Source organism: Pristiophorus japonicus, chromosome 21 (assembly GCF_044704955.1).
Source record: "Pristiophorus japonicus isolate sPriJap1 chromosome 21, sPriJap1.hap1, whole genome shotgun sequence".
Taxonomy (NCBI): Eukaryota; Metazoa; Chordata; class Chondrichthyes; family Pristiophoridae; genus Pristiophorus; species Pristiophorus japonicus.
This window is the reverse complement of record NC_091997.1, coordinates 68,884,205-68,896,806: the sequence shown is the minus strand read 5'-3', so window position 1 is coordinate 68,896,806 and position 12,602 is coordinate 68,884,205. Positions and strand designations below refer to the sequence as shown.

Here is a 12,602-nt window from a genome sequence, read left to right as displayed (position 1 = left end):
GGAGGACGCTAAGAGGCTGCAGGGTGACTTGGACAGGTTAGGTGAGTGGGCAAATGCATGGCAGATGCAGTATAATGTGGATAAATATGAGGTTATCCATTTTGGAGGCAAAAACATGAAGGCAGAATATTATCTGGATGGTGGCAGATTCGGAAAAGGGGAGGTGCAACGAAACCTGGGTGTCATGGTTCATCAGTCACTGAAAGTGGGCATGCAGGTACAGCAGGCGGTGAAGAAGGCAAATGGTATGTTGGTCTTCATAGCTAGGGGATTTGAGTATAGGAGCAGGGAGGTCTTACAGAGCCTTAGTGAGGCCTCACCTGGAATATTGTGTTCCGTTTTGGTCTCTTAATCTGAGGAAGGACATTCTTGCTATTGAGGGAGTGCAGCGAAGGTTCACCAGACTGATTCCCGGGATGGCTGGACTGTCATATGAGGAGAGACTGGATCAACTGGGCCTTTATTCACTGGAGTTTAGAAGGATGAGAGGGGATCTCATAGAAACGAATAAGATTCTGACGGGACTGGACAGGTTAGATGCAGGAAGAATGTTCCCGATGTTGGCGAAGTCCAGGACCAGGGGACATAGTCTTAGGATAAGGGGTAGGCCATTTAGTACTGAGATGAGGAGAAACTTCTTCACTCAGAGAGTTGTTAATCTGTGGAATTCCCTGCCTCAGAGAGTTGTTGATGCCAGTTCATTGGGAGTTAGATATGGCCCTTATGGCTAAGGGGATCAAGGGGTATGGAGAGAAAGCAGGAAAGGGGTACTGAGGGAATGATCAGCCATGATCAGCAGGCTCGAAGGGCCGAATGGCCTATTCCTGCACCTATTTTCGATGTTGCTCTGTTTCTAAAACAGATAAATTTGACACCGAGCCACAAAAGAAGAAATTAAGGCAGATGATCAAAAACATGTTTCAAGAGGTAGGTTTTAAGGAGCGTCTTAAAGGAGGAAAGAGAGGCAGAGAAGTTTAGGAAGGGAGTTCCAGAGCTTAAGGCCCAAACAGCTGAAGGCAAGGCCACTGATGGTTGAGCAGTTATAATCAGGGATGTTCAAGAGGCCAGAATTTGAGAAGCGCAGACATCTTGTGGGATTGTGAGGCTGAAAAGATTAGAGAGATAGGGAGGGGCAAAGCCAAGAAATTTGTAAACAAGGATGAGAATTTTGAAATCGGGGCATTGTTTAACCGGGAGCCAATGTAGGTCAGAAAGCACAGGAGGTGACCGTGACTTGGTACAATGTAATTACTAACTACAATATAATTAGATATTGGGCAGTACGAACCCAAGGTGCTTGGACTCCCAGCACAGAGGCAGGAGAGACTGACCTGCACCACCGTCTCCAAGAAAAGATCTCCCAAAATTTGTCACAGCAATACCCTGTGTTGAAATTATACTTAGTCATAGCTACAAGAGCCCATAGCAATGTCATCTCCAGCATCTCTTTAATCCCTTGGAGTCTCCACATAACACACCACAAGTGGTTGTGGAGACACATGGGCTACCTGTTCCTAAAACCACCACTGCAGCGGAGTCAGAGCAGTTATGGCGAAAGGGGCAACTCTCCCTCTAAATTTCCCACCCCTTGCTCTGGTGCCCCGGTGCAGCTGAAATTAGGAACTCGGAAGGACATGGAGTTGAAGCAGTGTGCCAATCGTCTCTGGGTGTTCCAACAAGCCACTCTCCAACAAGTTTAATTAGAAGTAGCACTCCCTCTGTTTCTGATTTCGTCACTCTCTTAAAACAACACAGACATGTTCATGCATCTACATGCTCCGTGCTTTTATTTTTTTAAGCGGCAGCAAGAGTAAAAATCATAATACTGCCAGCAGTGAATTAATAGCAGGAATTCTGTAACTGTCCACCCGCCAGTTTAAACTGGTACAGATCTAGGCACAGGTTTCCAACCTAAGTCCTCATACTCTCGAGTGTCTGCGAGGAGATCTGAGGGGTCGACAGATTTCTGTCTGTCATCAGATTTCCATATTCTTCTCTATTTATTTTTTCTAGTGCAGCAGACTGACAAAAAAAATGATTCGGCAGTGAAAGCAAGTTAGGACAAGGTTCTTCCCAGAGTGTGTCACTATTTGCAAGGGATCCCCCACACAGAGAAGTTTGAAGGCACTTGGCTGGGTGGCAATTGGAAGGAGTGAAGTCTGGTTGCTTGCAGCAGCGAAAGATGTAGAGTTTCCTCGACTAAAGTGGACTCTTTTTTTCTACACATAGAAAACAGGTGCAGGAGTAGGCCATTCGGCCCTTCGAGCCTGCACCGCCATTCAATATGATCATGGCTGATCATGCAACTTCAGTACCCCATTCCTGCTTCCTCTCTATGCTCCTTGATCCCTTTAGACATAAGGGCCATATCTAACTCCCTTTTGAATATATCTAACGAACTGACCTCAACAACTTTCTGTGGTAGAGAATTCGACAGGTTCACAATTCTCTGAGTGAAGAAGTTTCTGTTAGCATAAATGTAATACCTGATTAAACTATCCATTTGATAAGAACGAACTCGCGTATCTAACTGGTACTGACAGAAAATAGTAATAAGATTGTACACATGTACAGAATATGTCAACAATGAGTATATTCCTGGAAAAAGAAAAGTAAATATGAGGTGACACTATAAAGAGATGCAAATAATTGCAGTCCACTGTACAAGCAGGGGGAGGTCGTTCAGTTTATTGACAAATCACATCTCTTCTTTCCTCAGCTGTCAAACAGTTTGGTCCACAAACCAAAGTGCAGGACTCCCCTCGAGGGGGGAAAGCCAAAGCCACCAATAAACTTCACTTTACATTCAACTCAAATTGTACTGAATCCTTGATTCTATCAGTATAAAATATGACTGATCTTTCATCAGAACCATCAAGCTGAAACGTTAACTCTTGTTTCCCTCTCCACAGATGCTGCCTGACCTGCTGAGTGTCTCCAGCATTTTCTGTTTTTATTTTACATTATAATAAAATATAACTCACCGTTTGGGTGCAGTCTGATCCGCTGTGAAGACTTATGACAAGTGTTTCGGCTGTGATTTGGAGCCACGGTAACTGCCATGTTCGCCCGATTAACTTTTACTTTGTCCGCCCAACTGACACCAGTTGGGGCCAGGCGAGCTGCTACCAAGGTCGGAGGAGCTGCCCTAAATAGAAAAGAAATTAAATTCAGATTCAAAGACGAGGAGAAACAGTCACCAAAAAAGGAAACAATAAATGGAGATAAAAAAGGATTTGGGCACTATGGGTTCCCAGCTTAACTCGATAAAGCCCGACTCCCCAATTGCCAATGTTCCTCAAGCTGTTCCACTACATACAATACGCATGCACTTTCTCAGACAATCAAGGCAACAGGAGCCACACTAATCCACAAAAAACTCATACCCTCTTCAATCACTGACAAAGTATTGATCAACCAACACCACTCAAAAATATTATCTCATTGCTGTTTGTGGGACCTTGATGTAGACAAATTGGATCTATGTGCCTACATTACAAAAGTGACTACATTTCATTAAGGTACACGTCAAAAGCACATCATTGTCTAAAGGACATGAAAGACATTATATAAATTCATGTTCTTTCTTTAGTGATCAATGTCCTGGCCTCAAGATGGATTACAGTCACCCCTGAACTAGTCAACACACCAAATAGACTTTATCCAAGGATGCCAATCAGGGGACTTGGTCCAAAACTGCATTGCTATCAAAACTCCTGCCCCAATACTCTCACTTGATGTAGAGAAGACATTCAACTTGATTGACTGCGACCAGCTCAAAATAATGGCCTTTAGAGAGACATTTGGAACTCTATCAGAATCCCTCTACATACACCCCACTTCCTCAAAGTACACCCATACCCACAACTCTCCTACATGCTTTGCAACGAGGTACCAGACACAATGATTCCATTTCCCTCCTTTTTACCTGGACAAATCAATTTGGCAATACCATAGATATCTGTGGAGTTTCGGTGGAGTAACAGAAATATAACTGTACATTGACTAGAAATGGAAACAATTCCACTGCCACATTATCTGTCTTTTCTAAACCATCAAGGCCTTTGGCCAGGTCTCTGATCTTAACTACTCTAAACTGAGAGCATGTCCCTTGTTCACGCATGTGTGAAAATCTTACCCTTTGACTGGTCAGATGAAAACTTCAGATATTTGGGTCCAATTCTGGCTTCTTGCACATCCCCAATTTTCATTGCTGCACCATTGGTACCCGTGCCTTCAGCTGCCTCGGCCCCAAGCTCTATAATTCCCTCCCTAAAGCTCTCCAGCCTCTCTACCTCTCTTTCCTCCTGTAAGACGTTCCTTAAAACCTACCTTTTGCCCAAGCTTTTGGTCACCTGTCCCAATGTCTCCTTATGTGGCTTGGTGTCAAATTTTGTTTGACAACGTTCCCGTGAAGCGCTTTGGGATGTTTATCTGTATTAAAGGTGCTATGTAAATGCAAGTCGATGATGTAATAGCGACACTCTATACTTATAACTTTATACAAGAGTAATGATCTGACATTCCTAGTAATTATATTCACTTCCCACATCATGCATGGGAATGCAAACATAATAAAGTTTAATGTACTTCCCTGAATCCTTTACCAGTTCCAAATGCTTGCTTCCCCAGTGCCTCAATGACACTTGAGCCACAATGTAACGTCGCTATTGCTGGCACCAACAACCATTTGATTCCTGAACATGTGCAAGCCAGCATTGTGGTGTTCCCATTGTTGACCTGTGTTGATCTTCCCCAAATATTAGAGAAACTCCTCTAGCCAGTAATAAAGCTGCACTTGACAAATTACACATAACTGCACACAGGTTTACCTGCTGCAGCTGGTGCTGTGCATGTGCCGTAAAACATATGAAAATGGAGAGATTCCACAGCACTGGCAGCCAAGGATATTTCAAAATTCCTTTAAATTGGAACTGCGCAGGCGCAAGTAATTCATTCCGTTGGCAGCAGTTGTGTCCTTAAAAGTAAGCTGCAGATTAAACTCCGGCTAAAAACCATTTACTTTTATATTCAGGATTTTTTTTTGCTGTGCATTATAGTCAGAGGTTGAGACCTTTAAAAATGCATTCTATTTTAAAATACAAGATCAAATGTCAAATATGAAAGGAGAAGACACGAAGTTTTACTTTATCAACGTTTTTAGCATTGACTCTACCTTGTGCTAAGTCATCTGAGTGCTGAACATAAGAACATAAGAAATAGGAGCAGGAGTCAGCCATTTGGCCTCTCGAGCCTGGCTGATCTGATCCTGGTCTCAACTCCACTTCTCCGCCCGCTCCCCATAACCTTCGACTCCCTTGTCATTCAAAAGTCTGTCTAACTCCACCTTAAATATATTCAATGACCCAGCCTCCACGGCTCTCTGGAGTAGAGAATTCCAAAGGTGGAAACAAGTGGTATGTGCATCTTTGTCATTCATTAGTGTCCAACATAATTTTACTTTTGGACTCGAATGCTGCTCATTAACAGTGAGCCCAGTGAGGCACAACACCTAAACCATAACACATTAAACATTGTTTTTCCTTATGTGACGCTGAATGTGAAGTTGAGCTGCTGTTTGAACTCCATGTAAATGTGCATGTCAATATCAGTCAACATTTACAGTCCTCTTTGATAATCAATAATCATTTCCTGAGGTATTCCCATTACAAAATAACACATGTATTGAACCAACTCCTCAGCAGTCTTCAACCACAATTAGATGTGAACATCTTTCAGTGGCTATGTGTTTAATAAATTAAAAGAAGCCCCATGTAAGTGGAATTAAACAAAGGACCCTGTATTAATCTCACTCTTACCTCTGGATTAATTTAATACAGCTCAAAGATTGTCATTTACTGCAGGATAAAGGAAAACTTATCAAATTGTTAGCACTGTATAAACACACTACATTCTGCATTTTGGATAGATAACTGGAATTAAATTCGTTTTCACGTGAAGATAACTTTTTTGTGCAATTGGAGGTCGGATCGAGTATCTTTTGACAACATTTCGCTCATTCAAAAAGCAGATATAACATTTAAATTAAAATGAATGGTACAGTTCAAAAGTTTTCTTTAAAACAGCCTGTGACATGTCATTTTTCCACCAATAAAGTAGTATCCGTTTCAGAGAGTGATTCCCTCCCAAACAAGATGTTCAGGATTTTTTTTCCTGTTTATTATTGGTCAGAAACAGACAAGAGAATATCTTCTTTTTTTCTTTAATAAAAAAGTATTCTGCATTGTGCCAATATGGCATTCACGTCAGGAGGGGCTAAATTTCATTCCAATATTTGGGAGAACTTGGTGGAATCAATGGCACTGGGTCTGTTCCTAATTCATTTCAACTCAAGACATCACTCACTTGGCCAGAATACTGTCAGAGAAGATGCCTAGAATCAACATGCAGAGCAACGCAATTACATAACATAATCAGCTTGGTTCAATTGGTAACATTCTGGTCTTGGAGTCGGAAGGTTGGAGGTTCAAGCCCGTACTTCAAGACTTGAGCATACAATCTAAACTGCTGTCTTTTGGAAGAGACTGTGAAGCAAAGCTCTGCATGTCTGTTCAGGTGGACATTAAAATTCCGTGGCACTACTTGAAGAGTAGTAGGGACTTCTCAGTGTCCTGGCTGACATTGCTTCCTCAATCAATAGCACTAAGAATACAATAGCTGCTTATTCATCCTCGACTCCAAGGGACTGCCTAAGAGATTCATCTAATTTGTTAGTGGGATCTTACTATGCACACATTGGCTGCTGAGTTTTCCTACACAACAGTAATTACATTTAAAAAGTAATACGTTGGGTGTGAATCATTTTGGGACCTCCTGATGACCCGACATGGTGTGATCTAACTGCAGGTTCATTACTTACCAGTAGAACGTACAGAACTACACCATGAAATGCAAACTAGTTTCCTTGGGGATTTCAGCAATTTCAGATTTGACACTCATCTCAATCATTGGATCAGGAAGTAAGTCTGGTTTATGTTCCACAAACACGACCATAAGAAGGACGTATATTTTCTTCAGTTAATAATTCTCAAAAAGCAAAACCCAAGTTAGCAACAACTCTTACATGGTATTGGGAGCCCCGAAGTTTAAACTCCTTCGAGCACTGGACGTGGTGCAAATTCTGTCTGCAGGCGGACTTGGCATAACATGTCGTCCTGGGGACATTTTCCTCACTTCCCAAGCCAGTGACGTGGGTCTGCAATAGACAGAGAACAAAAGTCAAGACTTGAAGGCATGCAGTACATATGACACCAATACACACTTAAGAGCACTGTGCTCAGTTCTGGTCTCCATATTACAAAAAGAATATAGAGGCTCTGGAGAGGGTGCAAAAAAGATTTACAATAATGATACCAGAACTGAGAGGTCATAACGATCAGGAACGATTGAACAGGCTGGGGCTCGTTTCTCTAGAAAACAAAAGACTGTGGAGGTGTCCTGATAGAGGTCTTTAAAATTATGAAGGGTTTGAATAGGACAATTGTAGAGAAGACGTTTCCATTTGTGGGGAGTCCAAAACTAGGGGCCATAAAGATAGTCACTAAATCCAATAAGGAAATCAGGCGAAACTTCTTTACTCAGGATAGTGGTTCGAATGTGGAACTTGCTACCATGGAGAAGTTATCATGAATATTTAAGGGGGAAGCTAGATATGTACATGAGGGAGAAAGGAATAGAAGGCTATGTTGATAGGGCAAGATGTCGTAAGATGGGAGAAGGCTCATGGGGAGCATAAACACCGGCATAGACCTGTTGGTCCGAATGGATGTAAATACTATGTATTCTGTACTGTAAATACTATGTAATAGTATGTATACAATTTCATAGACCGATAACTCCACTCCAAAAGCATGTTGATATACTGCATCAGAGGAACAGACAATACCTACAGCAACATTAAAGTAGATCTGCTGAAGTAAGATATTGCTGATATGGACAACAGTTATGGACTGACGTGTATGAGAAATAATATAATTTACCCATTTTTTCATTTTTTAACCATTTTAATTTCCTCTTCAATTTTTTTATTTCAAAAAACATACAAGCAATGAGGAATACATTTTCTTCAGTGCTCTGAACTCCTTTATTGGAACCCAACTCTGAATGTAGCCTAAGCCTACCCAAGTAAAAGGTTATTTAGTTAAGATTTTTCAGATAATGATCAATTGGTATATTAGGAATTTGCAAATTTCTAACATACCAATTGATCATTATCTGAAAAATCTTAACTAAATAACCTTTTATCCCAAAATACCGCAATTGGTGTAACAATTGGGTGCACATCAAAACTCAGAATGGTGAATCTGCACATGGAAAATTAGTAAATTGAAGATTATCCCCTGTCAAATTGCAGGTGCATACATTTAAAAATAATATATACAATAATGCAAGGGGGTAATGTAGACCAACATTACTCCTTGTTCTTTAATGCTTAACTGTAGTCATCTGAACTGCTCCATAATCCTACAACATTTCTGCTGAATTGCTTCTCAGTCTGTCTATCTTCCAATGTCTTATGTTTTAAAATTGCTTGCAACAGGTTGCCTAGCATCAGATATTTTGCTGGCATCATGAAGTTCTTCTCCAATGGCTCCATCCCAATGCACGTAGTCACTGCCCATCCTTCTTTCGAACATTTAGGATTGGGTGTCAGTTCAATAAAACGCAGGTCTCCCATTCAATAATTACATTCTTTAAAGTGTCTAATGTCTGCTGTAGTGCACTACCTGTTCTGTGCATCTGTCTTCTCCAACTTTTCCTGCAGCTGGAGCCAATCTATCAATGCCTTGAAATCTCGCACGTAGTTATCCAGCATCATCAGCACCTCCTGAGAAAATAAATTAATTACAATTGGGTTGCAAGTAATGCTTCCTGCATGCCCCTCCTCTCCCTCAAAACATAAATGATACAAGAGTAGCTCCCTCTACTCTGCCACAGGACTGTGGCTATTTTACCAGTGAGAGCCCAACAATTGTCAGACTGTTCAATCCTGTTGACTATTTCACTCTGAATTAAATAATTAATTGAATAAAACGCAAAGGAAATGGTTGGAAAGTGCTGGAGCTCCATTTCCCAGACAATAGAGTCTTGTTTTGAAACTGTACTATTTATAGTCACGAGGCTGTGCTTTTTTACTTATTTGTTCGTGTACTTTAAATTAACGCCAACATATTTCAGTTTCTAGTTTGAAGTTATTTTCTTTTTAAAGGTTTTGTAGGTTGAAAATGTTCATGCTTTCATATGAACTGTGAACAGTAGTGCTGTTATAGATTTTGTATTCACATCTCTTTAAACCCTTTGCCATGCTCATCTTCAACAATAAGCGCGAGGAACTCATGGATTTCTTTGTCACTAAGATTGTGAGCCTGCGTTTAGCTGCCTCTTCTGCATCCTTCCCTTCCCCACCAAGTTGTGCTTCCCCTAATGTTTTACCCCTGTCCTAGCCCTGAACTCGCATCTTTCTCTAGTTTCTCTGCATTTCCCGTCATACCCTCTCCGAGCTCATCTTGTCCAATGAGAACCCCTTGTGCTCTCAAGCCTATTCCCACTAAACTGCTGACCAGCCAACTTTTCTTCCTGGGCCCATGCTAGTTGATATTATAAACAGCTCCCGCCCCTCCAATACTAGCCCTCTCACTTTTTAAATTTGCCATCACCCCCCCCCCTCTCCTCAAAAAAACAACCCTTTTTCCCAATGTCCATGCAAACGACTGCCCTATCTCCAACTTCCCTTTCCGCTCCGAAATCCTTGAATGTGTTGTTACCTCCCAAATCCGTGCCCATCTTTCCCGGAACACCATGTTTGAACCTCTCCAATCAGGTTTCCACCCCTGCCACAGCACTGAAACGATCTTATCAAAGTCACAAAAACCTTTGACACGGATCACCACATTATCCTTCACCAATTCCTCTCCTCCATTGTCCAGCTGAGTGGGACTCCCCGCGCCTAATTCCACTCTTAGCTATTCAGTCGTAGCCAATGAATCTGCTGCAATGGCTTACATGCACGCACGCGCGCACATGCACACTGTTGCCTATCAATCTTACTGCTCCTCGGTGAAGACATAATATCAGGTTCCACCCAACTCCACCTCACCAACACCTCTCTTGACCCCTCCATTGCCTTTGTTGCTAGACTGCTTGTCCAATATCCAATCCTGGATGAACCACAATTTCTTCCAATGAACTATTAGCAAGGCCGAAGCTATAGCCTTCGGCTCCGACCATAAAATCCATTCCCTTGCCATCGATTCCATCCTCCTCCCTGGCCACTGACTCAGGCTGAACCAGACAGTTTGCAAACTCGCCGTACTATTTGATCTCTGCAACATCACCTGGCTCTGCCCCTGCCTCAACTCACCTGCTACTCAAACCCTCATGCATGATCTTGCTACTCCCAGACACAACTATTCAAATGCTCTCCTGGCCAACCTCCTATCTTCCACCCTCCACAAATCTGAGCTCAACCAAGACTCTGCTGCCCTTTTCCCACTGACCTACATTGGCTGCCAACCCACCAACACCTTGATTTTAAAATTCTCATCCTAGAGTTCAAATCCTTCCATGGCCTCACCACTCCCTATTTCTTTAATGTCCTCCAATCCTACAACGGTCCGCAAACTTTGCATTCCTCCAACTATGGCCTTTTATGCATCCCCCACTTCCTTCGCCCTACCATTGGCGGCCTTGCTTTTGGCTGTCTAGGCCCTAAACTCTGCAATTCCCTCTCTAAACCTCCCCTCCTCTACCTCTCACTCCTCTTTTAAGACCTTAAAAACTACCTTTTTTAAAAAAAAAAATCAAACTTTTTTGTCTGTTAACACTTCTGTGAAGTGTCTTGGGTTGTTTTCCTGTGTTAAATGTACTATATAAAAGCAAGTTGCTGTTGTTACAGTTCCACTTTGTCCAACACCATTTCCTCCTGTGGAGGACACCAAATCCCTGACAATCTGAAACCTGTATATCTCCCTCTCTACTGTAGTAAGTTAGCATAGTCCTGGTCTAAAAATGAACTCTGCTCATGGTAAACTGCTGATATTTAGGTAGGATGCTTTCCAACCTCATGTCAATCTAGGAAGCAGAAAATATCAAACACTAAAGCCACGTTGTGCTGACTAAACCCAGTAGGTGATGTACAGAAGCTGTAGTATGGCACAAAGAGTAATTTACAATGCAGACAACTATGATGAATCTTTAAGACTCCATTACTCTCCCTGTTCCTTTTGTCAAGCTCTTGAACTAACGCAGTCTCTTGTCATATGCAAGTAATTGCTTGGTTTTATGAGCCCCAGATATATATTGGCCAAATACCGAACTGAGTCAGCCCATGCAAACTTATCTCATTTGATGTAAACGCATCTCTTTAAAGATTGTCTTCAGCACCCAGCTTTGACAAGTATCCAAAACTCATACAACCGACAAGGCCGCAATGGTCTTATGAAATCAAACAATGAGTTATATTTTGGAAGGCCATCACAAGACAACAGTTGGAAACAACTTTCCATATCAATTTTAAACTACCTGTAAACAATTATTAATGGTGGCAGGATACGATATTATACATTGCCAAGAACAATTTGTTACCTTCCAAAGAGAGCTAACTGATTGTGCTAAATTAGAGAGGAGCGCTGGGTCCCCTTGACGTACAAACAATAAATAAGAACATAATAATTAGAAGCAGGAGTAGGCCATTCGGCCCCTCGAGCCTTCTCCGCCATTCAATGAGATCGTGGCTGATCTTCTATCTCAACTCCACTTTCCAGCACTATCCCCATATCCCTGGATTCCCTTTAATATCTAAAAATCTATCGATCCCTGTCTTGAATATACTCAAAGACTGAGCCCTCTGGCATAGAGAATTCCAAAGATTCACCATCCTGAGTGAAGAAATTTCTCCTCATCTCAGTCCTAAATGGCCAACCCCTTATTCTGAGACGGTGACCCCTGGTTCTAGACTCCTCAGCCAGAGGAAACATCCTCCCAGCATCTATCCTATCAAACTGTGTAAGTATTTTGTATGTTTCAATGAGATCACCTCTCATTCTTTTAAACTCTAGAGAATATAGGCCCAATCTACTCATGCTCTCCTCACTCTGCTATAAAATAAAATTAAACTAACACAAATTTCCTAATGCAAGACGGTTACAAACTTGACGCTGTGTCTGGAGAGAGCATCTCGTGGTGTGTAACAGTGGGGTGAAGAGATGTTGGTTATAGTCTGTCACTCGAGGTGACAACGATTTGAAGTTATGAATTAAGGTCACCACACAAGAAGCATATTGGCTCAACACTAAAAGATACTGATTTAAGTATAATTTTTCCATTAGTATTTTGGTTATGTTAACCATCCCAACATCAACACTGTACCTTTAATTTCAACCGAGATCCCAGTATCTGAACACACACTCTACTGTATGTTTACTTTTGATACCAACCTGCATTCTGATATTTACAATCAGTGATTGATGCCCTCAGTGGCAGCCATCTGGAGTTCCTCCACATGATTTGTTTATAACTGGCACGTCTCTTAAAACAAAACCGCGGCTGCTGACAAACATGGCAACTGTTAGCTTAAAGTCAGG

The 12,602-nt window shown here is 41.8% G+C and overlaps 1 protein-coding gene across 2 annotated transcripts in view; it reads right to left on the bottom strand.

Annotated features, from left to right (window-relative positions):
• The window catches only part of scaper (S-phase cyclin A-associated protein in the ER), a 393,511-nt gene that overhangs the window by 303,519 nt on the left and 77,390 nt on the right, over positions 1–12,602 (bottom strand). For both annotated transcript variants that reach the window (XM_070865008.1, XM_070865007.1), the window contains 3 exons: positions 8,748–8,848; positions 7,085–7,216; positions 2,985–3,148 (listed from right to left, as the gene is read on the bottom strand). In XM_070865008.1, the coding sequence (XP_070721109.1) occupies positions 2,985–3,148; positions 7,085–7,216; positions 8,748–8,848 (397 nt within the window). The remainder of the gene's footprint in view (positions 1–2,984; positions 3,149–7,084; positions 7,217–8,747; positions 8,849–12,602) is intronic.